This window comes from Nerophis ophidion, linkage group LG19, assembly GCF_033978795.1.
Source record: "Nerophis ophidion isolate RoL-2023_Sa linkage group LG19, RoL_Noph_v1.0, whole genome shotgun sequence".
In the NCBI taxonomy this organism is placed as follows: Eukaryota; Metazoa; Chordata; class Actinopteri; order Syngnathiformes; family Syngnathidae; genus Nerophis; species Nerophis ophidion.
Window position 1 is genome coordinate 14270647 of NC_084629.1, and position 27717 is coordinate 14298363.

At 39.3% G+C, this 27717-nt stretch overlaps 1 protein-coding gene across 1 annotated transcript; it reads right to left on the reverse strand.

Annotated features, from left to right (window-relative positions):
* Positions 1-1480: 1480 nt before the first annotated feature.
* On the reverse strand, positions 1481-27717 carry me3 (malic enzyme 3, NADP(+)-dependent, mitochondrial). Its single transcript, XM_061879241.1, has 15 exons — positions 27533-27717; positions 27074-27248; positions 21967-22100; positions 16725-16874; positions 16569-16644; positions 16328-16489; positions 14227-14330; positions 14055-14164; positions 8830-8927; positions 8645-8758; positions 8478-8583; positions 7323-7465; positions 6301-6474; positions 5897-5995; positions 1481-3797 (listed from the first exon to the last, which is right to left on the reverse strand). The coding sequence occupies exons 2-15, from the start codon at positions 27245-27247 to the stop codon at positions 3636-3638; spliced, it is 1806 nt and encodes a 601-aa protein (XP_061735225.1). The 5' UTR covers position 27248; positions 27533-27717; the 3' UTR covers positions 1481-3635.

Consider the following 27717-nt stretch of genomic DNA (forward strand, 5'->3'; position numbering starts at 1 on the left):
TTTCTCTAGTGACTCAAAGCGCTTTACATAGTGAAACCCAATATCACATTTTTACATTTAAACCAGTATGGGTGGCACTGGGAGCAGGTGGGTAAAGTGTCTTGCCCAAGGACACAATGGCAGTCACCAAAATGGCGGAAGCGGGGATTTAACGTGGGACCCTCGAGTTGCTAGCATGGCCGCTCTACTATGCGAGCCACCCCCAAATTTTGCTATTCATTATTTTATGTTTAATAAAATCCCTGTAGATTCCTAATGTAGCCTTAGCTTGACGCTCCTCTACTTTCTCCTGCTCTGCTTGCTGTGGCAACAACAAAACAAAACGCCAGACGCTCCTCTTCGTTTTGTATAGTTTACTTATCAACTTCAAAAACGTAAAACAATAACGATGTGGGAACAAATGAATGGCAAAATAAAGCTAGTTTGTTACAGTAACAAAGAGTTAGAAAAAGTAAGAGTGAGTTCAAAAAACTGTATGGCTCGATTCCACCGCACCTGACTGCCATTACCCATAACAGCTTGCGTCCAAAAACCCTCTGACCACACAGATCCTTCCGGCATATATGCAATTCAAAAAGTTACGTCATCAAATTATTTAGACAAATGTAATAATTACAAATAAGGTGAGCCTTATAATTACTCTAAGCATTCAATTTATACATTTCCGTCCTATGCAAATAAAGTAAATAGTCCCCTTTTGGCTGAGTAAACATAAAGCACATACCTTCCATAAAATGTAAATTGAACAGCATTTAGGCTCCTACAATCCCTTCTCAGTGGCCTAGTGGTTAGTGTCCACCCTGAGATCGGTAGGTTGTGAGTTCAAACCCCGGCCGAGTCATACCAAACACTATAAAAATGGGACTCATACCTACCAGCTTGGCACTCAGCATCAAGTGTTGTAATTGGGGGTTAAATCACCAAAATTTTTCCCGGGCGGGGCCACCGCTGCTTCTCGCTGCTCCCCTCACCTCCCAGGTGGGTCAAATGCGGAGAATAATTTGGCCACACCTAGTTATTTCCACCAAAATATACATTTTCAGACAAATATCCATAACCCAAAGTTGTATAAACAACTAAAAATATAATATAAAAATTGTGCATTTGTCTATGCTACTCATATTCTTGTATTTCAATTATATTTTTGAATATTTTTTTATAATTCCATGATTAAATTTAAATGTTTTTTTAAATGCTTAAGGGTTGATATTTGGAAGTATTTTTCCATCAATTTTTTTTTGTAACTATGGCCGATTATGTTTTATTTTAAAATGATTAGTAACATATCAATTAAAAAAATCTATTTAGATTATAGTTTTAGGCTTACAGTAACTGTGTACAGTACTTCACAAGCACGTTATCTACGCACAAAAACGCAAATTCCTTCAAAATGTGGCGTGTTTCATGCAAATAAAAGCCATTCTCATCTGTTTTATCTTCACTGGACTTCAAACATAAACTTCCACCATATAGCAGGAAATATATATCAATATAGAGTTTAATGTTCCCTTGGAAAACTTACACCAGTCACACTCAAATCGAACACTTTCACCCAAACTTGAAGGCAGACAAGAAAAAAACAACACACAATCACACTCCCCTGCAGTACAAAACTACACTAACATGTCAAACTTGACAAAATCGAGTAGAAGTGGCAAGCGGTTAGCTTAGCATGTGACCGCAGTAAACACGATAACACGCTGGGCCTTTAAGTAGGAGTGGTCATGGGATGGAGTGTGACCTTGGAGGTTCCCAGTATGTTGCTCTTGCAGCAGGAAAATACCTTGGAAAATTAACAGCTAGTTGTTTATGTTGTACAGTATTTAAACCAACAGCTAGTTTACATTGTACAATATTTACATCAACAGCTAGTTGTTTATGTTGTACGTATTTAAACCAACAGCTAGTTGTTTATATTGTATGGTATTAAATCAACAGAATTTTGTTTATGTTGTACGTATTCAAACCAACAGCTAGTTGTTTATATTGTATGGTATTAAATCAACAGATAGTTGTTTATGTTGTACGTATTCAAACCAACAGCTAGTTGTTTATATTGTATGGTATTCAATCAACAGATAGGTGTTTGTGATGTATGTTATTTAAACCAGCAGCTAGTTGTTGATGTTGTATGTTATTTAAACCAACAGGTAGTTTTTTATGTTGTACAGTATTTAAACAAACAGCTAGTTGTTGTTGTATTGTATTAAACCAACAGCTAGTTGTTTATGTTTGTACAGTATTTAAACCAACAGCCAGCTTATGTTGTGCAATATTTAAACCAACAGCTGGTTGTTAATATTGTACATTACTTACATCAACAGCCAGTTGTTTATATTGTACAATACTTACATCAACAGCTAGTTGTTTGTGTTGTATGTTATTTAAACCAACAGCTAGTTGTTGATGTTGTACGGTATTTACACCAACAGCTAATTGTTTTTGATGTATGCTATTAAACCAACAGCTAGTTGTTTGTTCAGTATTTAATCCAACCGCTAGTTGTTTATGTTGTATCATATTAAACCAAAAGCTAATTATGTTGTATCATATTAAACCAAAAGCTAATTGTTTCTGTTGTATTGTATTAAATCAACATCTAGTAGTTTATGTTGTTCAGTATTTAAACCAACAGCGGTTTTTTGTTGTATTGTATTCAATCAACATCTACTAGTTTATGTTGTTCAGTATTTAAACCAACAGCTAGTTGTTTATGTTGTTCAGTATTAAATCAACATTTGTTTATGTTGTTCCGTAGTTAAACCAACACCTAGTTGTTTATGTTGTACAGTATTTAAACCAACAGCTAGTTGTTTAGGTTGTACAGTATTTCAAGCAACAGCTAGTTGTTTATATTCTACAATACTTACATCAACAGCCAGTTGTTTATATTGTACAATACTTACATTAACAGCCAGTTTATATTGTACAATACTTACATCAACAGCTAGTTGGTTGTGTTGTATGTTATTTAAACCAACAGCTAGTTGTTGATGTTGTACGTAATTTACAACAACAGCTAATTGTTTCTGATGTACGCTATTAAACCAACAGCTAGTTGTTTATGTTGTTCAATACGTAAACCAACCGCTAGTTGTTTAGGTTGTATCATATTAAACCAACAGCTAATTGTTTAGGTCGTATTGTAATAAATCAACATCTAGTAGTTCATATTGTTCAGTATTTAAACAAACAGCTAGTTGTTTATGTTGTATTGTATTCAATCAACATCAGTAGTTTTACGTTGTTCAGTATTAAATCAACATCTAGTTGTTTATGTTGTTCAGTATTAAATCAACATCTAGTTGTTTATGTTGTTCAGTAGTTAAACCAACACCTAGTTGTTTATGTTGTACGGAATTAAATCAACAGCTATTTGTTGATGTTGTTCAGTATTTAAATCAACAGCTAGTTGTTTGTCGTACTGTATTTAATTAATTCAACAGTAGGTTGTTTATGTTGTAGGTATTTATATCAACAAGTAGTTGTGTATATTTGTTTGTATGGTATTCAATGCACTTTTTTTCTTTGCTGCCTTTCAGACCACTTGTTCCACTTGCGCTGTAAAGATGGCGAGTCAGTAGAAAAGTACCCAGAAGAAGCATAGCAGGTGTATTGGTCTTCACGTGATGACGTCACACATCTTGTACATTGATGGCTTCCTGCGGCCAGGAGTACGTGTCCAGCGTGAAGGAGTCGTAGTCGGGGCTGTAAATGTGAGAGAGGACAAACGCCTCCTTGTCCTTGGGCTCGGGGTACAGCGACGCCATGTTGTGTGTGTACGCGTAGTTGACCACCTGGAAACACACACAGGCGCGCGCGCGCACACACACACACACAAACACGATCAACGTATGTATGCAATATTTCGTCATATAGCAGCAGAAGAGATTTTTTTTACATTCTGTTTGCAAAAAATACAAAAGACAAAAGGTCAAATAAAGGCGAGCTCCAGCTATGTCTTTTAATCTCTTACATTGTTATTACTCGTTTTATAAACAAGTACTTTTTTTTCCCAATACAACCAAAATATATATTTAGTGTATCATCTCCTACTGTCATCTATTTCAATACTTTTAATGACCAAACACATTAAACAAAAGAATAAATAGTATACTCAGTTTTATTATTTTTATACATATCAACTTAAATATGAATATTATCATATCTATGGATTTATGTTTGATAATTTAGTTTTATAAAACAAAAATGGTAATAAATTGCACAATATCATATCTTAATGCTAAGAATAGTTAGGTATTTTTTATCAAATTTCACATTTTTATTTTGTTTATTTAATATATACAACCTTAAGTATAAATAACATCTTTATTGTACATTTTTTAAACTTTTATTTAATAACTGCGAATGAAACAACAATTTTATTTATTTTTTAATTTGATATTTATTAAATTATATTAAAAAAAAATAACATACAGTATGTAATATGGATTTGTTGTGTAGGTTTAATTTGTATGCCTTTGTTTAATAACCTTGCACATAAAACAAAAATATTCTTTAAAGGCCTACTGAAACCCACTACTACCAACCACGCAGTCTGATAGTTTATATATCAATGATGAAATATTAACATTGCAACACATGGCAATACGGCCGGTTTAGTTTACTAAATTACAATCTTAAATTTCCTGCGGAGTTTCCTGTTGAAAACGTCGCGGAATGATGACGCGTGTTTGTGACGTTATTGGTTGCAGGGGACATATTAGCCAGCAGCACTTGCGGCTAAAAGTTGTGTCTATTCATCCCACAATTACACAATATTTTGGACATCTGTGTTGCTGAATCTTTTGCAATTTGTTCAATTAATAATGGAGAAGTCAAAGTAGAAAGATGGAGTTGGGAAGCTTTAGCCTTTAGCCACACAAACACACGGTGTTTCCTTGTTTAAAATTCCTGGAGGTGAAGCTTTACTGTGGATCAGAGCGGTCAAGCGAACATGGTTCCCGACCACTTGTCAACAGACAGGTTTCGGTGAGAAAATTGTGGTAAAAAGTCGCCTCTTACCGGAGATCAGCGGAGCTTGCGCCGTCCATGCAGCTGCCGTGACTTCCCTCAGAGACTGGCATAAACACACCCGTGGACACACCCCTCCGACTATCAGGTACTATTTAACTCACTAAACACTAGCAACACAATAGAAATATAAGGGATTTCCCAGAATTATCCTAGTAAATGTGTCTAAAAACATCTGAATCGCTCCCAATGCAGTCGCCTTTTTTTAATTTTACTTTATTTTATTTTTTCTAGTCCTTCACCATCAATATCCTCATCCACGAATCTTTCATCCTCGCTCAAATTAATGGGGAAATTGTTGCTTTCTTGGTCCGAATAGCTCTTGATGCTGGAGGCTCACATTATAAACAATGTGAGGATGTGAGGAGCCCTCACACCGGTGATGTCATTGTCTGCTACTTCCGGTAAAGGCAGGGCTTTTTTATTAGCGACCAAAAGTTGCCTAATTTCAGTAGGCCTTTAATATTTAAAAACTTAAATACAAATAACAACATATCTTTTGGATTTATTAGGTTTTTAAAACTTTTATTTATTATCTTTCATCATCTGTTCTTTTTATTGTAATATTTTTGCTGATACACTAAAAATGAATATATATATACACACTGGTATATATATATATATATATATATATATATATATATATATATATATATATATATATATATATATATATATATATATATATATATATATATATATATATATATATTGCCGACAAAACCCGAAAATGGCAGAAAATGCATATAAAAATTAAGTTTTAGAACGACTGGTTGAGCATTTTCACTAACACAACGGTGTCAAGAACCCACTATGGGCCAGGGTCAGGATATATATATATATATTTATTTTTTTTGTTTACCTTGAGTGCAATCTTAAAGGACACCTCCCTGATGGAGTTGAGAGGAGGGTAGAGTCGTCCCTCAGCCAAGTGCTCCTCCGTCACCATGTCGGCGATGGCCTGACAAGAACACATTTTTGTCCATAATGTCTTTTTTCTAAAAATATGTATTATATACAGTATATCGTATCCAATGAACATCTCTATTCAATGAGCTGTTGAGTTTCCTCTATTCAGCAAGAGTATTCGACAGAAACAAATACCGGTAACCTAAATTAATTGGCATGGTTGTTATAAAAAGACCCATTAGAAAAGAGTTACATCCTAACAGGTGAGATACAATATCATGCATTAAAATCATAAAAAATAGGTACATCCTAACAGGTGAGATATAATATCATGCATTAAAAATCATGAAAAAGGACCTCTGCTGTAGTCAGGAAGATGTCATCTGATATGTGGCGAACTCCGCAGGCTATGACCCCCAGTGCCACCCCGGGGAAGACGTAGGCGTTGTTTCCTTGTCCGGGATAAAAGGTGCGGCCGTCGGCCAGCGTCACCTTGTCGAAGGGACTCCCGCTGGCGAAGATACCTTTGCCCTGATTTTATTCAACAATAAAACTCAAGTGAAATACAATATAGGTTTTTAAGAATCGGTCATCGTCCAAGATCCAAATATCATCCTATTAACTCCATTTCACTTTGGGAGTGGTGGCGCTTGTTCAGGGTGCTCAAAAATGTATTTCTAATGTTCAAGAATCAATTTAAAAATATATATATATATTTAGCCATTTTTTTTAAGAATCAATGTTTGATGATTTTCCTCTGGGAGTGGGTTAGAGTTGCTGTATTTTTTTTTACCAGACTGATTAAAATTCTGTGATTTTTGTAAATAAAATTAAAACATTTTTTTTCCCCAGTCCAACAAATTATGTCATGAGCCAAGAGGAGCTTTTGTAACCTGTTACTTGCTTTAGAAAGGTACAATTTATATACCAAATAATATATCCAATTGTGTTAATTCGAGAACTGTATTCTGAATCGAATCGTCACCCCAAGAATCGGGGTTGAATCGTGAGGTGCCCGAAGTTTCCCACGTCAATTGCTTCTTAAATAAAACAAGACAAGTCTGTTTGGAGCAGGCTGGTGCAGTTTCACCTACCAACCACCAGGGGCGGCAATGACCGATGAATGTCAGCAATAGTGCCTGGAAAAACCCCTGGAAAAATTTCTATTGAGAAATACTAGAAAACATTTTATGCCAATTAATTTCTAAAAACATTTCTTGCTATTACTGTATTTTATTTAAATTTTACATCATCATGTTTTATTTAAAAAATTGTCATTATTACCCTATTTTTTCCTCAAGTAATTTGCTGAAAAAATGAACAGATGAATTACAGACAAATGTTTATGACTGTACTCCAACCAATTTAGGCTACATCACCTGGGTGAGCGTGTAGCACTGCTCCGCCGTGCACTCGGCCTTGCTGGTGGGGTTACTCAGGGCGAAGATGATGGGCCTCTCGTTAAAAGACGCCATGTCTCTGATGATCTTCTCGGTGAACGCCCCTGCGATGGCAGCGACTCCTTTGCGGCAACACAACAGGATAAGTTCTTGCTTGTTTGGCAGTAATAAATTGGTTTATTTACACCAGGATTGGAAAAAGTTACAATTCAAATCAAATCACTCATGCAGATTATTACGAGTACACAATTACCGGTAGTCTTTTCACCAAATTAAATACCATAGTCTAATACCGTATTTCCTTGAAAAGTGGCTTCCGCTCCAACAGAAGCAGTACTCTAAATTAATTGCAGTCTTGTGCTCTAATAAATTAATAAACACTAACTCCATCAATTACAAAATATCACGCTTTTTTTTTTTTTTTTAAATGGTCATTGTACGGTATAAAATTATAAAGTAAAAAATACACAATATTATGAAAATTATCATACAGTTGTTTGGTTGTTACAAGTATTTTTTCATTGATTAAAAACATTGTCTCCAGATATATAGTATGTACATTTGGAGAGTGTAATTCATTTAACCACATTTTTAATGATCATTTTATTCAATTTGTAAACATCCTACTACTTGTCCCGTCTTACTTCATCGCAATTTATAAACAACTATTTATTCAGGAGAACAATATTGAATTTTTTGTTTTATTCTGATCTGACATGTAATGACGAAGAGGAAATATGCGACGTACCATACTGTAACTGTTTGCATGTTCCAAATAAATTGCAATCATAACCACTTGGGGCGAGAAGGAAGTGTATGCTCGTTTTAAACTTTATTAACAAAACATGTTTTTTTTTATTTTTAAAACATTGTATAATATAAAAATGCATTGTTATAAAAAATACACATTTAGAAAAGTGCCTGGTTCTCTCTGCAGTTGAGTAAGCCACTATACAAGGAGATAGGGTCAGTTACCAGCTGATGTTTAAGAGCAGAGTTGAAAAAAACAACAAATATCACCTTTAATAAGTTTCTCTGCTTTGCCTCAACTGTTTTCCAACAAATGGTTGACAAAAACAATGTGAGATGCGCACGGTTGCTTAAAAACTACAATGAGAGACGACTACTACGTACCGATGATGGCGGTGGGTTTGATTGTGTGCACCACCTCCTCTAGGGTCTTAAGGTGAGGATGCTCATGTGCAAACTCCTGCTTTTCGTGGTTCAGATGACTTCTCCCCTAGAAGAGAAGACTTTTCCCTAAGTTTGCTCGGCTATCGGGGTGGAGAAGCGTGCGTTACCTTGACGATGAGACCTTTGGAGTCCACCATCCAGATCCTTTTGGCGGCTTCTTCCCGGGACACGCCCTCTTTGGCCATGGCCATTATCAGCAGGTGAGCGATCCCCAAAGCAGCCTGGTGGGAAGAAAGCAAATATGTATTTCCCTACTTCCTGTATGATTTAAGTCTTTGAGAAGACTGGTCACCTCGCCGGCGCCCTGGAAAACGAAGGTGTGGTCTAGCAGTTTGTTTTTGGTGATCTTCAAAGCCGCCAAGATCCCGGCGACCGCGACAGAGGCCGTGCCTGTAAGAAAAGAAGAACGACGATAAAACAGTCGAAACAACATCAACCCAGTTACTTGACCCCAAACTAGAACCCCTAAAATCCTTTATAGACGGTGCTTTGTGCTCGAAGAAACAGAAACCACAAGAACCTTTACAGGAACTTTCCCATGTCCGCTAACTTTTAGCAACTCAACGCCAAGAAAACGGAAATGCTGATTAGCGGGCCTGCTGGACACCGACATCAATTTAATAATACCACCTTAACATTTGACAACCAAACAATTACACAAGGCGACTCGGTAAAGAATCTGGGTATTATCTTCGACCCAACTCTCTCCTTTGAGTCACACATTAAAAGCGTTACTAAAACGGCCTTCTTTCATCTCCGTAATATCGCTAAAATTCGCTCCACTTTGTCCACTAGCGACGCTGAGATCATTATCCATGCATTCGTTACGTCTTGTCTCGATTACTGAAAGGTATTATTTTCGGGTCTCCCTATGTCTAGCATTAAAGGATTACAGTTGGTACAAAATGCGGCTGCTAGACTTTTGATAAGAACAAAAAAGTTTGATCATATTGCGCCTATACTGGCTCACCTGCACTGGCTTCCTGTGCACTTAAGATGTGACTTTAAGGTTTTACTACTTACGTATTAAATATTACACGGTCTAGCTCCAGCCTATCTTGCCGATTGTATTGTACCATATGTCCCGGCAAGAAATCTGCGTTCAAAGAACTCCGGCTTATTAGTGATTCCCAGAGCCCCCCCAAAAAAGTCTGCGGGCTATAGAGCGTTTTCTATCCGGGCTCCAATACTCTGGAATGCCCTCCCGGTAACAGTTCGAGAAGCTACCTCGATAGAAGCATTTAAGTCCCATCTTAAAACTCATTTGTATACTCTAGCCTTTAAATAGACCTCCTTTTTAGACCAGTTGATCTGCCGTTTCTTTTCTTTTCTCCTATGCCCCCCTCTCCCTTGTGGAGGGGGGTGGGAGCGGGGACACAGTTCCGGTGGCCATGGATGAAGTGCTGGCTGTCCACAGTCGGGACCCGGGATGGACCGCTTGCCTGTGCATCGGTTGGGGACATCTCTGCGCTGCTGACCCGTCTCCGCTTGGGGTGGTCTCCTGCCAGTTCCACAATGGAAGGGACTCTCGCTACTATATTGGATCCACTATGGACTGGACTTTCACAATATCATGTTAGACTCGCTCGACATCTATTGCTTTCGGTCTCCCCTAGATGGGGGGGTTTCCCACATATGCGGTCCTCTCCAAGGTTTCTCATAGTCATTGTCACCGACGTCCCACTGTGGTGAGTTTTTCCTCGCCCTTATGTGGGCTCTGTACCGTGGATGTCGTTGTGGCTTGTGCAGCTCTTTGAGACACTTGTGATTTAGGGCTATAAAAATAAACATTGACTAATTGATTTGCCTGGGTAAATAAAGTTTTCCCCCCAGTATTTCTCCCCAAAACTACCTTCAGAAACAATTTTTAGTTCCTAGGAGCAAGGTGGGACTTTTGGAAATTACCTGGAACCTTCGAGGGGGCGGGCTGTGTGGTCAACCACTGATTGGTTAGACACAGTTGGCGCGTTCTTAATACTTAGTATTCAAAGTTTCATCTGCTATTATGCGGGGACAACTTGTTTATTTCTTATCTTTTGTGTATTCCTCTTACAACATACATAAAGGAGAGAAAGAAGGTGGAAAGTAAATTTTGCAGTGTTTTTCCTCAGCCATAGTGTTTAAGCTATATGCAGTTAAATGTTTATTATTTTTTTACTTACTTAATTTCAATACGCAAAGACCCGAGAAGTGGACAGACTCTTTTAAACACATTTACAGAAGAATATGAAATATTCAGCTGAACTTCGCACACCGTAGTTTGGCGAGAAATGTGAAATAAAGTGGAACAAAGGTAAATCAAGGTAAATATTTACTATTTACTTTGTTACATGTTGTAAAAGTAGTCAGTGGCATGCCATTTTTGTATTGTGTTTCGAAATTTATTAGAGGGTTCTTGAACACACCACAGTTATGCCACAAGTAGATTGATTGATCATATTTTGACCGTTCTTCCAATCACCTCATCCTTGTTCCAAAATGTGAAAATACATAAAGGCGATCTTTGATGGCATTATGACGTCTGTGTTGAGTGAACTGTGAAGTGTTTCATGCTGGGTTTTCTGCTACCAAGAGGAATAAACCATTTTGAAGTATTGTAATATACATGATTTTTGAAAAAGGTTTTTTTTCATCTTTAATGTTAACATTTCAAAAAAGTGTACGATACACTGGCAGAGATTCAACAATAGCCTAAAGCCAAACAGGACATTGAAGTCTTGTTTTTCAAAGGGCACTATATATTTTGGATTCTTTTTGTTTTACTTTTTTTGCTCATATTTCTCAAACTACTTCAGTCCTACACAAAAATAGCAAACATATTATCATTAGTCGATAATAATTATCACAAGAATACATCATTATTATAACTATTGGTGCATCTACTTGGGGTTAAGCCTCCCATGTCTTTAAAAACTATTGACGCCTCTGTTTCTAACATTAATCCAGGTTGTGTAAACGCACTACAGTTATGTTCCATGAGATCCAAAAGTGAAACTTGAACATAACTTTGTTCGATGCTGCCACAAAATTGGCAAAGACAATTTTTTCTAACAATCAATGTTAGTAAAAATCACATTTTGTACATTCCCTTTTATAGACCACATTTCTTAACTGCTGCATAGTTTAATGACTGCTTTGTTGATTAATACTATCTTAAAATTAGCATCATAACGGGTGTTGTTTCAACATTCAAGACACTTATTGCTCCACAGGGTGTCTGTGTCACGGCTGCATCTATTCAGTGGTGTGTGTGAGTGACAGAAAGAAAACCTGTGACACACTTGGAAAGAAATCGTTCGGTGCACTGTGTTGGTTTGCATGTATTGTAAACATTTCAAAATCATATATTTTTGCACCTTGGAGGATTTTTTTCTACCCACACTATTTACCCAGGGTAAAAAAAAACATACCATCTTATAGTATCAATTGAGGTGTGTATCAATTAGTGCTGTCAAACAATATATTTTTAATCAGATTAATCATACTTTTGTTTAATCACAATTGTTCCTACAAAAGTGTTGCTTAATTTAGCTGTGGTACTTTTAATGGCAACATTGCTGTGGGTATACACCGACAATGTAGTTTGTTGTGGATGTACTAGTAGCATTCTTGCTAGCTGCGGTCTAAAAAAACGTTTTACTTTTAGATAGTATTTGAACCTGTTGTGCTTTCACTATAAGATCATTTATTGCTGCAATACCTGCAAATTACTTTGGTTGCTGGCGTATCCTCACTCATCTTTGCGCTGGCGTATGCATTGACCAGATCACTGACCGTGTACCAACCTGAGCCACCTTTCAGGTAACCATCCGCCATTAAGATAAAGGCGCATGGGCAGTCAAAATAAATTGCATGATTAATCTGCGTTTATACATGATTAATACATGTATAATGCATTTATGCATGGACCTTTTTCTCACTGGCACTCATCAAGGGCGCACTCTCCCCTTTCCTCTCCTTTATCTTTCCTGCTTGCTTCTTTGTTCTGTCTTAACTTTCTTGTTGCTTCTTTTTGCACTGCTCTCCAAATCTAAACATTGGAACTAATTAACTGGCCTCAACGAAATTGACAAGATCTTGGGTTTAGGGGAACCTGCTTGTCATGACGGAGCGGTTGTTGCTGGACACACGACGGACTCTTGGGAGAATAAGGAGTGCTGCGTTCCTGGCGTTACTTTCAGTCAAGGACCGGAAGATATCCACCTATTAGGAATTATGACACCAGGACATCTACTGATTGGAGTAAGCGTTGCTCTCATTTGTCAACAAATTGGAAGTTGCAGGCAGTCTTCAAAGTGCCCCAAAGCTGCCACAAATGATTGGAGGATGCGGAAAGAACTGTGAACACTTGTGATTTGGATAACATCGGACTGTCTGCCCCGCAGGATGAATTTGAGGACCAGTTATAGACAATTTAGAGTGAAAAGCAAATTTTATTTACACTTGCATAAAAAACATTCTAACTTGGATTGTTTTCCTGGCTAAGAGACTCTCCTGAAGGACGGTGCGGCGAAGACAACAAACTAACTCCCTTCTTGTCTCTCATGAACACACACCTATTGTTCTTGACTTTGGACTGACTGGCAAGAACACCAAGGCCGCGGAGCAGAGACACGCGGCAGGCTTACACACACACACACACACACACACACACACACACACACACACACACACACACACACACACACACACACACACACACACACACACACACACACACACACACACACACACACACACACACACACGCATCCACACACACACACGCATCCACAAAAATATACGCCACACACACATACCCCACCCCCCATCCAACGCCCTTGAAGCGAATCCCTTAGGGGTGATGTACGGTTGGGTAGTGCTTTGACGGCGATAGATATCTATCTATATTCATTATTCAGAGTTATTTCTTTATAGAAGATCTGAAGGGGGATTGACGGAGATAGATACATATCTATATTCATATTTCAGAGTTATTTCTTTATATTCATAGTCTTATTTTAAAACAGCTGGTATTCCTCCATTTGCTCTCTCTCTGTTTGCCTTGATTCATTGAGAATCAGCTTAGGTGTCATCGAAAGAATTTGGGAAGAGACCAGCAGGTTTGGATTCCCACCAGAGGAACGCCTGGTCGAACGCAACAGCTTGAACAGCTGCCGCCTGCTACCGTAGCCCTCACTCCCTAACCTCTGTTGCAAGTCTCGAGATGTATGTTGTAATATGTATATGTGCTTTGCTATGGAGTTTTTTCCCCACTCCTGACTAGATTGTATTTTTTTACTCATCCTCCTCCAGCGTTTACCTTTTTGTCATCTTGTGGCGACCCACCAGCGTTTCTGTTCTGCAACCCGGTACACTGTTTGTTTGTCTAATCTTGAATGGATTTGTGCTGAAAATGTAATTTCCCCCTGGAGATTAATAAAGTACTATCGAATCTAAATTTTGGATTTATCACGTGTTAACTTTGACAGTCATAATCTCAATACATTTGTTCATTTTTATGAGACCTGTGCTTACCTTGGATGTCGTCGTTGAAGGTACAGTAACGATTCCTGTACTTGTTGAGGATGCGGAAAGCGTTGCTGTTGGCAAAGTCTTCAAACTGGATCAGGCAGCTCATGCCGTACCTGCAGCGTGACAGTAAGACACGTCAGACGCAGAGCTCATAACACCTGGCCTTTTAACTCACTTGTCCGTCACCGCCTGCATGAACTCGTCGACAAGTGCGTCGTATTCCTTTCCCCGGATCCTTTTGTGCTTCAGGCCGATGTACAGGGGGTCATTGAGCAGGTTCTGAAGACATATTGCGGTCATCTTAACGGTTCTCAAACGTTTTACATCAAGGACTACCACCCCAAGATTATTTCACTTTGCTAACACGGTTTAGCTTTGAACATGTTAGCTTGAACTTGCAGGTTAATTTGGCTATGCGGTATCGTTGAATTTCTGTCCCCACTTCTTTTTCTTTTTTTTAATTTAGTATTTATTGGAGTTTTAAAGGCACACATTTGTATAGACTTGACTGAAAACAAAAATATACATCCAAGCTCGAAAAAAGAAAATAAGTGGAATGACTACACCCTACTTCTAAAAAATATACGTAATTTCAGGACTATAAGGCGCATCAGACTATAAGCCGCACCAGCTAAATTTAGGGGAAAATACAGATTGCTCCATATACTGTAATTTCCGGACTATAAGGCGCATCAGACTATAAGCCACACCAGCTAAATTTAGGGGAAAATACAGATTGCTCCATATAGAAGCCGCACCGGACTATAAACCACAGGCGTTTTGATGTGTAATTACCATAGTATATAGGGGTTCCTGCTACCACGGAGGGCATTGTCGGGACAGCGATGACTGTTTGGGAACGCAAAGCGTCCCATTTATTCACAATAAATCTTTCAATCATTCAATCAAACTTTCACATCTTTGACATGGCGAACAGCATTTGTGCAGAGTACAAATAATACAACGGTGCAAAGTAATACAAAGTGCTCGCCTGTAACACGGCAGTAAAAGTGCAGTCTTCATGCTGCCGTCTCCAACGTCTCACCATTGATTCACTGATGTCAAGGGTACCTGCAGCAGCTCTATTTCCTTCTTTGACAGGCAGATTGATTGCCTTTAACTTAAAAGCAGCATCATATGCACTTCTCTGTTTGTTTTCCATATTGAGGGTGTTTGCTTGAACACTTCCTTCGCGCAAACTGTTGCTGACGCTCTCCTACTCTTTGTTTTGCTCTCGTTACCTGGCGCCAGATGTCTGCCTAGGTCTCGTGCATCCTCGGTAGTGCGCGCCTTGGGTACCGTAAGCCGCACCGTTGTATAAGCCGCAGGGACCAGAACGACGGAAAAAAGTAGCGGCTTATAGTCCGGAAATTACGGTATACAATAGAAAAATATATATATAAAAAACAGAATAATAATAACCATTAAAAAACATAAAACATGATTGTGGGAACTGTGGAGTCTCACTCAAGAACCGCCTGACAGGTAGGCACCTCACAGGGGAGGAGCCAGGGCATGGAGAAGGAGTGGAACAAAGAGGACAACGCCCCAGCCTTGGCTGCATCATCAAGGGGCGGTACATTCCCCGGTACCTGCTCAATCAGCCTGAAGTGCCACCAGCTGTGTGGCCAGGTGGGACCCAGCTACAAACTGTTTTTAACTCTGCCTCATTCAGGTCTGGCTCTCCTCTGTGTCAAGGCAGGTGCATCAGGCAGTAAATGAGACATCATTAGTGAAATGGTTTCTGATATTATTTTTTCTCTTTTTTGCTAGGCAATTACCTACGACATGTAAATAAGTGTGCTGTGTGAGGGGATTGAGAGCCCCGGATGGGAGATATTTAAGTTTGTTAATGGGCACTTTAAGTTTGATACTTCTTCCTAGTTTACCAAATTCGTACGAAAACATTCTGACAGTTTTTTGAGCGCCATGAATAATGTTCTATATTCTCAATGACAAATCAAAGTTTTGGTCTTACTGCTGCGTTCTACAGTCATTTATTGAAATGTTTCATTCAACCAGCAGTCCACACGTATCTATTATGTGTGACTGCCATCTTTGGTCACACTTATCATCACCATGTACCAAACAAAATTGGCTCCGGGTCCGCATAACCAGAAACAATTAATACACAAGTCGCACTGTCGATTTTTTTTAGGAAATGAAAGGATTCTAAGTGTGCCTAAACAAATTTGAACCATTAGATGAAGCAGTTCTCATACCACAGTTTGGAAATCCATGGTTAGGTTGATTAACTTCTCTAATAACAAGCTCACCTGGTTGTCTGTGCCCACATCCAACAACACAGGAAGGCACTGTTGCGGCCGTACTCCGCCACAGGCCGTGTAGAGTGCCAGCTTCCCGACGGGAATGCCCATGCCGTAGCTGCCCAGGTCGCCCAGGCCGAGAATTCGCTCGCCATCTGTCACCACGATCGCCTAGACGCACACACGAAAAAAATACAATTAAGTTGACCAAAAAGGATGGAAAGAAGCAAGTAGGATGAGGGAGAAAGACCTTAATGTCCTCTTCAGGCCAGGAGTTGAGCACGGTGGCAATGTGGCCTCTGTCATGAATGGTGATGAAGAGTCCTCTGTCGTCAACAACAACGTATGATTGCCATTGTAGAGTTCAGTGTTTGTATGCGTGCGCATTAGTGTGTAATAGTCTTACCGCGGCCTCCTGAAGGCCAGGCCGTACTGTTGGCAGGCCAAGCCCACAGTGGGCGTGTACACGATTGGCATGAACTCCTCGATATTAGAGGTCAGCACTCGATAGAACAGCTTCTCGTTCCTGTCCTGCAGCGTCATCAGCAGGATGTACCTGACATCAATGGAGGGGGAGAAAAATAATACATATCAGCTTAAAGTTTTAAAGTGACGCAGGTTACAGAGCAAGCAGCTACTGTGTTTCCCACAGGACTGTAATCTGTTTGTGGCAGTTTGTGTGCCGTGACGCATGTCATTTTTAACGACACTGTGGGAGACAAAAAGTGAGCAAAAAACACAATTATGATTGGAAAAACTAACTGGCTGCTCCTAGCACCCAACGTGTCCTATCGCTTGGATTCAAAATGACGTCACGTCCAGCTCACATATGGCTCTTTGAATACGTGCGCTGGTCAAGCCAGCGTCTGTTCTCAATGGGTACTAGGTTCCATTTAGCGTATCTCGAAGAAAATTTCCCTATGCTTGCGTTGTGTTCGGCTGCATGATCCGTTTGAATTGTGAAAAGGATAAACGTTTTGTTAAAGTTCCTAGAGAGGTTATCAAGAATGGCGGTAGAGTGGAAGATTTTATGAAAAAAGACAACAAAAGTACCACGCACTCCATGCACGAGTTTGCAGTGATCACCTCGCTAAAGGTTTGTTCGATATACCGTACTTTTAACGTTTAGTGTTTCCCATTAAATGGTAAATGGTTATACTTGTTTAGCGCTTTTCTACCTTCAAGGTACTCAAAGCGCTTTGACACTATTTCCACATTCACCCATTCACATACTGATGGTGGGGGCTGCCATGCAAGGCCCAAACCACGACCAATCAGGAGCAAGGGTGAGGTGTCTTGCTCAAGGACACAACGGACATGACGAGGTTGGTAGAAGGTGGGGATCAAACCCGGAACCCTCAGGTCGCTGGCACAGCCACTCTCCCCACTGCGCTATGCCGTCCCCCCGTCTTGATATTATTTGTATTTCTTAAAACTCTATTAGACTACTACAGCTGAGTCAAGCTCCTAAAGCTACTGTATTTGACAGTTCAATGAGCAGCATATCATGCACAGTCTTGAAAGAAGAAACCATCAGATGTGAAGCTTTATGTGATAACTACATTTCAATACTGTGATATGATGATATGATAGGGCTTCACGGTGGCAGAGGGGTTAGTGTGTCTGCCTCACAATACAAAGGTGTTCTCCCCGTGAATGCGTGGGTTTCCTTCGGGTACTCCAGCTTCCTCCCACTTCCACAGACATGCACCTGGGGATAGGTTGATTGGCAACACTAAATTGGCCCTAGTGTTTGAATGTGAGTGTGAATGTTGTCTGTCTATCTGTGTTGGCCCTGCGATGAGGTGGCGACTTGTCCAGGGTGTACCCCGCCTTCCGCCCGATTGTAGCTGAGATAGGCGCCAGCGCCCCCCGCGACCCCAAAAGGGAATAAGCGGTAGAAAATGGATGGATGGATGGATATGATGATACATGCAGTTTTTTAATGTTTTCTTTAGTTCAGTGAGCAATAGCAGCAACCTGTATATCATTCACTTTTTTCAATAAAGAAAACATCAAATGTAATGCTGTATGTGACAACCAGAGTCGTGCGTGTGTAGAGAGAGTACGGACAGCCCGGTTTCAAGTGATCTCCTAAATGATTGGTCAAAAGGCACTCACGTGACGACAGCGCGTCATGTTACATACCAGTTTAAAGGCCTATTGAAACCCACTACTACCGACCACACAGTCTGATAGTTTATATATCAATGACTAAATATTAACATTGCAACACATGGCAATACGGCCTTTTTAGTTTACTAAATTGCAATTTTAAATTTCCCGAGAGTTTCTTCTTGAAAACGTCGTGTAATGATGACGTGTACGCGTGACGTCACGGACTGTTAGGAAATATGAGCGCTGCACACGCACACGGCTAAAAGTAGTCTGCTTTAACAGCATAATTACACAGTATTTTGGAGAACTGTGTTGCTGAATCTTTTGAAATTTATTCAATTAATATTGGAGAAGTCAAAGTAGAAAGATGGAGTTGGGGAGCTTTAGCCTTTAGCCACACAAACACACGGTAAAACTTTACTATGGATCAGAGTGGTCAAGCAAACATGGATTCCGACCGAATGTCAACCAGCAGTTTTCGGTGAGAAAATTGTGGTCAAAAGTCGCTTCTTACCGAAGATCATCTGACCTTGTGCCGTCCATAAAGCTGCCGTCGACTTCCCTGAGACACTGGCGTCAAGACAATCGTGGACACACCTCCGACTATCGGGTACTGTTAAACTCACTAAAACACTAGCAACACAATAGAAAGATAAGGGATTTTCCAGAATTACCCTAGTAAATGTGTCTGAAAACATATGAATCCGTCCCAATGCAATCGCGTTTTTTTTTTTAACTTTTTTTTTTTTCCAGTCCGTAGCTATCAATATCCTCAAACACGAATCTTTCATCCTCGCTCAAATGAAATGGGGAAATTGTCATTTTCTCGGTCCGAATAGCTCTTTTTGTTGGAGGCTCCCATTAAAAACAATGTGATGATGTGAGGAGCCATCAACGGGTGATGTCATCGTCTGCGACTTCCGGTAAAGTCAGGACTTTTCTGTTAGCGACCAAAAGTTGCGAACTTTATCATCGATGTTCTCTACTAAATCCTTTCAGCAAAAATATGGCAATATCGCGAAATGATCTAGTATGACACATAGAATGGACCTGCTATCCCCGTTTAAATAAGAAAATCTCTTTTCAGTAGGCCTTTAAAGCCGCAGGTTAGGGACGCTGCACTTCCTCATTATACATTTCTTTTAAGTGAAGAGTGTTTGCCCTGCAAACAGGCTCTGTTGTGCGGGATGCGCCACTCGCAAAAAATGCAGGAAGCATTTGCATACATTTCCCGCAACCCAGAAAGGACAAAACTATGGCAAGTGAAGTTCTGCCAGGAAGGCTGTAGAGCCAATAACAATATTTTTTTGTGCAGGGTAAGCAAGCATACATACACATGGGAAACTTGTATCACACTCTCAGTAACAGTGAAGTAACACACTTTGCCTGAAAAAACTTTGCTTCAAAATTGCACCTTTTCTGCATGGGTCACTAATAAACCAAACTTGACTAATAAATATTGCAGTAAAAAGCAGCTATGGTTCTGTATTCCAGTCAATATGGTAATAATGAATTCATGAAGCCATGACTTGCCACAGTAAAACCTATGAAAAAGATTTGTCCAAAGTAAAAGCACAGGTATAAAAATATAGCGCAGTGATTACAAACAATAAATTGGCCACCAAAGTTGATATATTTTACACAAAAGTCAAATTTTTTCCATAAGTGTTCGTCCAAAGACAATGAGGATTTTGACTAAATGAGGACAATCAGTTTATTTTTGGTTGTCGTATATTTTATGACGTACATTTTGGTAGGAGTGTGTTAGGACGCTTGGACACGAAACACTGCATGAATATCGTGGTGGAGTGCATCAAAAACGGCTGAAAAATTGCCTCAAAATTATTACTATGTATACTACTTTGACTAAATAAAAATGTTGTATTGTAAGTTTATTAGAACTATATTTAGACTTATTTGTTGGGTTTATTTCGTTTGGAGAACTAACTTCAGAACGACTCAGTTGCACACGTCCTCGGTACCAAAAGTGGCGCCTGTGGTTTAGTTGTCCATACTCCCTCTGTACACGATTCTGGCGAACACTACTATAGTTTAATCATGTGATACACGTGGTTTTTAAATTCTTTTTTTTTCATCTTCTGATTGATTGATCGAAATTTTTATTAGTAGATTGCACAGTACAGTACATATTCCGTACAATTGACCACGAAATGGTAACACCCAAATAAGTTTTCAACTTGTTTAAAGGCCTACTGAAATTAGATTTTCTTATTCAAACGGGGATAGCAGGTCCATTCTATGTGTCATACTTGATCATTTCGCGATATTGCCATATTTTTGCTGAAAGAATTTAGTAGAGAACATCGACGATAAAGTTCGCAACTTTTGGTGCTGATAAAAAAAGCCTTGCCTTTACCGGTAGTCGCAGACGATGACGTCACAAGGGCTAGGGCTCCTCACATCCTCACATTGTTTATAATGTGAGCCTCCAGCAGCAAAAGCTATTCGGACCAAGAAAACGACAATTTCACCATTAATTTGAGCGAGGAGGAAAGATTTGTGGAAGATGATATTGATAGCAAAGGACTAGAAAAAAAAAAGAATTTAAAAAGTAAAAAAAAAAAAAAAAAAGGCGATTACATTGGGACGGATTCAGATGTTTTTAGACACATTTACTAGGATAATTCTGGGAAATCCCTTATCTTTCTATTGTGTTGCTAGTGTTTTAGTGAGATTAAATAGTACCTGATAGTCGGTCCACGGGTGTCCTGAGGCCAGTGTCTGAGGGAAGTCGACGGCAGATACAAGGACGACGCAAACTCCACAGATCTCCGGTAAGAGGCGACTTTTTAACACAATTTTCTCACCGAAACCTGCCGGTTGACAAGTGGTTGGGAATCATATTCGCTTGACCGCTCTGATCCAGAGTAAAGCTTCACCTCTGGGAATTTTAAACAAGGAATCACCGTGTGTTTGTGTGGGTAAAGGCCAAAGCTTCCTAACTCCATATTTCTACTTTGACTTCTCCATTATTATTTGAACAAATTGCAAAAGATTCAGCAACACAGATGTCCAGAATACTGTGTAATTGCGCAATGAAAAGAGACGACTTTTAGCCGCAAATGGTGGTGCGCTAATATTTCCTGACAGTTCGTGACGTCATTTCGCGACGTTTTCAACAAGAAACTCCGCGGGAAATTTAAAATTTTAATTTAGTAAACTAAACCGGCCGTTTTGGCATGTGTTGCGATGTCAATATTTCATCATTGATATATAAACTATCAGACTGCGTGGTCGGTAGTAATGGGTTCCAGTAGGCCTCTAAGGGGCCCATGTCAATCAATTCATGGTAATTCTTTAGTTCAGGGAGCAATAAAAGCAGACAGCATATCATACATTGTTTTAACTAAAAAAACAATGTTTTTGTCAACATATAGCATCAGCACATGGCACTTTTAAGGCAGAATATAAAACTTTTTGTCTTTCCTGAGAGTTGAAAAAGATATTTGTGATTGTCTTATAATCATGTCAGCATGGAGTGAAGTCACAATATGAAGTTGTGGTCTTACTTGTCCAGAGGATTCGAGCGTGTTTCATAGCTCTTCATGACACGGAGCACTTGGACATCCTGGGACAGGAAGCAAGGGGGAAGCAGGCCGTGGATGCCCAGCTGTAAGCGCTCCTCTAAGGTGAACGCCATTCCCTGCAGCGAAGATGTGGAAGTTACAAGGAGTGTCCTGATCATGTTTCTCATAGTCTAGTTACAAAATGCATTTTCCCCACATGCATGACTATAGATTTACATTTTATTTTTGGTTCTTAAGAGAAGATAAGAACCTGTCTGGCTACCTCCTGGGTGTCAGCAGACGTGTGATATTGACACTATTTATTCTGTCCAATGGCAAGGGAGGTTGAACTCACTCCCCCTCCAATACCTCCTCACGCTCCGAGCCCCTACAACACATATTTACGTCACTGTTGAAAAACGACACCATCGTTCACCGTGAAAAACTGCCTGCCTGTAGTTCCACCATTGGCCAGTGGAGAATGCAAAGTACATTTTGACACAAAGCCAGTAAAGTCAACACATTAACATTCTCCTTCCATGTAGGCCAGCCATCCATCCCATTTCCAACGCTTGTCCCTTTCGGGGTCGCAGGGGGTGCTGGAGCCTATCCCAGCTGCACTCGGGCAGAAAGCGGGGTACACCCTGGACAAGTCGCCACCTCATCGCAGGGCCAACACAGATAGACAACATTCACACTCACATTCACACCAACCACGTCCTTTAATTAAGGACACTTCCCTGTCGTCCAATACAGCAACACTTGTACTATTGTGTTTTATTCAATTCAAGTTATGCCTTAAAAGCATCATTTTAATTTTTAATCCTTTCATGAAAATGCATATATACAAGCAACGTACAATTGACCTTTTCATTGTTTGTTTTGTTTCTTCTACATTTCCATGATCAGAAAGGAGCAGATGGAAGAAAACTATTCTCATATAGTCCAGAATAAATCCTCCATCTAAAAAGGTCTAATTCTACCCAGAGCGCTTTACATTACATGTCACATTCACCATTTCACACACTAATGTCACGCTAAACGTGACATGAATAAACAAAACTTACTTGGAAGGAAATGAGCAGAGCGATACATAACCAGAGTGAACACAGCATGGTGCAACAACAATGACGCCAGGCCGACTGCCTGGCAACTATAAGCTTAAATAATAGTGACATGATTAACACAGGTGCGTGAGTCCTAAACAAATCAGGTGCGTGAGTCCAAATGAGTGCAGGTTAACTAATCGGTCGTCATGGTGACAAAATAATGGAGCGTAAACAGGAATTAAAAAGAGTCTTAAACCAACTAAACAAAACGGGACCACAGAACATGACAAATTTGCAGGTGTGTAATTTGTTGTGAGTTCGTGCTCTGTGTTGGTTTTGTTCCTTGAACAAGGTGATGTTAATGCACGGTTCATTTTTGTGCACCAGTAAAAAAAACATAACTTTGTCTTGAATTTGAAAAAAAAAAACATTTTATTTTTCACTAAAGAAGGGTTCGGTGAAAGCGCATTTGAAACTGGTGGGGTTCGGTACCTCCAACAAGGTTAAGAACCACTGCACTAATGGCTATGTATATCGCTATTGTATCAGAAGGCTGGATCGGGACGCCCCTATGTACCCTCTTTATAAGGAGGTCCAAATGCTTACAAGCCCAATTATGCTTCTATTTTTTTTTTTTTTTTTTTTTTTTTTTAATGCTGTAATTTCAAAATGGTAAATATCATATTTTTGTGAAACCTTTTCAAAAAAAAAAAAAAATAAGTCATCAACTAAACCCCAAGGTGTCTGTAAGTCTATGTCCTATCTCTCCTGTGAGTCACCATTTTAATGCCGACTCCAGCAAGAACATGGTGGCCTTCCTCTTGTCAACGGAAAGTAAAAGTAATAATAATTACTAGCTCTGTCCTGCTGAACACACTAAAATACTAAGAGAGAGAGTAAAAAAACATTTTTTTTTAAAAGTATTTCCCCCCTCTTTAAAGGTTGGTAAGAAAACAGTTTTAAAAAAGGGCTGATGAGTCACTGTGGATGTTTGGTTTGGATCGGTTGTGGTCGGAAAATCTTCGCCGAGAGGAAATTTGTGTTTGAGGGCAGTGTTCGTGTGTTTAGAAACGACACACCTTTATAGTGTACATGCCACACGATATGCACTCCACTAAGACTCCTTACCGTGTCAAACTTGATATCATAATACACTTCCGTATAGTGCTTTGTTAAACATTCACTAGTCATTAATGTGTACTTTGTTTTAGTACATGTGAATAGTAGGTTTATATATTCAGATTCTTTTTCAAGGCCACAGCTTGGCAGAATGTGTGTGTGTGTTACAACTATTTGTGCCCCAAACCTAATACAAAAAATATTTTGTATCGTATAGCCTAGTTTTAGACACCAGAGCCGCTCAGGGGGCTAAAAATACATTTCTGTTATTTTACAGTATTTCAGTGATTAGAATGAGAATCAGGTTTATTTGGCCAAGTTTACTTGCATATACAAGGAATTTGTCTTTGGCAGTTGTTAGCTCTCAAAACATACAACAAATAGACAAGCATACATTCACTGAGCAAGCAGGTACGCTAGGTGCATACTTTACAGCAAGACAATAGACTATATACTAGTTACCTTTCAACATTATATACAAGTAACTCTATGGCTGTATAATAGTATACTATAACTAATAATTAGTACTTTTTTTTTTTTTAGCATGACACATTTTCCTGGATTCGGTATGCTAGCATTTGAAACATGCGCCTTATTAAAACTACTGACGGAATGTTATGCTATTGACTGTTTTATAGTCACTTGTTTACACACACTTCGGGGGGATTCTGCCATACAGCAGCAGGGAATGGGACAGGGAGAAATGGAATGGGCATCAAATAACTAAAAACTGAAAATATTATACAGTAAATCAAGGTGTGTAAAATTTGTTTTCATTGAGGTCCAGATTACAATTGTCGTCGTATAATTTACGTTGTTGTGATAACCCTTGTTTTTTGATGGTCAAATCCTGGCATTCTGCAGACTGAGTTGCTAGTATATTTTTACGTAAAATCTCTGTGTTTTTGTTGTGGTTGTTTTTTTATAGTGAAAATGGCTAAACGGACCCACTGTTTTACACAGTAAAATTCTGCAGACTGAGATGCTAGTTTATTTTTACGTAAAATCTCTGTTTTGTTGTGGTTGTTTTTTTTATAGTGAAAATGGCAAAACGGTGCCACTGTTTGAGTTGAGTTGAGTTGAGTTTATTTCGAACATGCAAGCATACACAATACATCACAATTTCCAGTTTCTCTTTTCAACATGTTCAAAAGGGAGTAGGGAGAAGCAGAGCTCGTTAAATCCAACCCCTTTTCTTTTACTTAACAGTTGTTAAAAATTTTGTTCACTTCGTGTTCTCAATGTATTCACAATATACTCCATAAGTATCACAATAAAAATAAATAAATAATTGGTGAAGTAAGTTGTATTCCATTCGATGAGATAAGTAAGGTTGTTTTGAGAATGAAAGAATGGATGGATGAATAAATTCAGAATGTTTATCATGATTCTTCTTCTTTGTACTTTGTAAACACTAAGTTTGAAGAGTTTCTTGAAGTGGATCATATTAGTACATTGTTTGATTGCTTTTCTTAATCCATTCCATAATCTAATTCCACAAACAGATACACTGAAGGTCTTAAGTGTTGTACGTGCGTACAAATGTTTTAAATTACATTTTTCTCCAAGATAATATTTCTCCTCTTTTGTTGAGAAGAATTGTTGTATATTCTTGGGTAGCTTGTCATAGTTTGTTTTTCACAGTAAAATTCTGCAGACTGAGATGCCAGTTTATTTTTACGTAAAATCTACATGCTTTTTTAAAATGCAAATGGAAAAACGGTGCCACTGTTTTTCAAAGTAAAACTCCGTCGACTGAGCTGCCAGTTTTTTGTACCATAAAATCTACTATGGTTATTTTTACAGTGTAATTCGTGGGTGTCAAACTCTGGCCCGCGGGCCAAATTTGGCCTGCCGTGTAATTTAATTTTGCCCGCCGTGTAATTTAATTTGGCCCTTGAGGCAATATCAAATTAACATTACAGCTGGCCCGCCGTTATTACACAGCAGCGGTGCCGCTGTAACACCGCAATTTCTCACACTTGCCAATCCTCCCGAAGTTCAGTGCCCCTCCCGAAAATCTCCCGGAGCAAGCATTCTCCCGATTTCCACCCGGACAACAGTATTGAGGGCGTGCCTTAAAAGGCACTGCCTTTAGCATTCTCTACAACCTGTTGTCACGTCCGCATTTCCTCCATACAAACAGCGTGCAGGCGCACTCGCATAATATATGCGGCTATTACACACACATAAGTGAATGCAAGGCATACTTGGTCAACAGCCATACAGGTCACACTGAGAGTGGCCGTATAAACAACTTTAACACTGTTACAAATATGTGCCACACTGTGAACCCACACCAAACAAGAATGACAAACACATTTCGGGAGAACATCTGCACTGTAACATAAACACAACAGAACAAATACCCAGAATCCCTTGCAGCACTAACTCTTTCGGGACGCTCCAATATATTTTGATATTTACCTCAGAAGGCTGCAAATAGAAAAGAGGCATTAAATTTGTATTTAAATTTTATTTAATATGCCATTGATATTAATTATTATTATTAGAAACTCGATTTTGCATGTCACTATAAAGTTACTGTATATAAGCCTTGCTTGTTCAATGTTCGATGCAAAACTTGTTTGGGTCCCTATTAAAAGGTTAATTTGTTCAACCTTTGCCCGCGGCTTTGTTCAGTTTTAAATTTTGGCCCACTCTGTATTTGAGTTAGACACACCTGGTGTAAATGGAAAAACGGTACCCTTGCATTTTATTGCAAAATTCTGGGGACTGAGCTGGCAGTTTTTTTTTACCGTAAACTCTATTGTCATTTTTACAGTGTACAATTTTGATGACTATCTTGCTTTGAAATAACAGACGCCCGATACTCTCTGCAGTTATGTCTAGGAATGCCCAGGCTACAACACAATGGGGCACTCCCCCCACTTTGCCCCACATGCAAAAAACATCATGCATGTAATACCGGTGCAGCTTACCTTGTTCAGGTGAGGGTTCCTGGTGATGTCATAGCCGCGCTTCTTGGTGCTAACGGTGCGTTTGCGACTCGCCTCGCCATGGCAGACCCTCACCGCCTGAAAAGAGGGCACACCAGCCGCTGTCGCAGCACGTCTTAAGAGAAGCGACGCGGTCCGTCCTGTAAGGGAATTCATTCTGCAAAAAAAAAAAAAAAAAAAAAAAAAAGATAAAAACAAGTCACTCCATTTGTAACATGAAGCCGCGCGCCGTGCTGGATAAAAAAAGATAACTGTAAACAACCAAAAGCTGCAGCCAATTTGTAACATTCATATTTATCATATTTATTTAAATAATAAACATAAGGGTATTTATTGGAGGCTGTATAAAAAGATAGCTTGTTAAGACAAAAACAGCGTTTTCAGCGCCAAATGCTAGCTAGTCGGCTAACTACTACTAGTCTCCAGTTATATTCTCCTTACCTGGAAACAGTTGTGCTGTGTGAGTGATTTCTATCCTCATTAGGGGACTTTTCTCGCCGCCTTCCTTATCCCAGTCTAGGTTTTCTCCTCCCGTCTGAGTGGATTTTAGAGGTAGATCGAGCGTATACAGCTGATCCAGGATCATTTGACATTGACACTGGAGATGGTCTAGGATGGGAGATTGC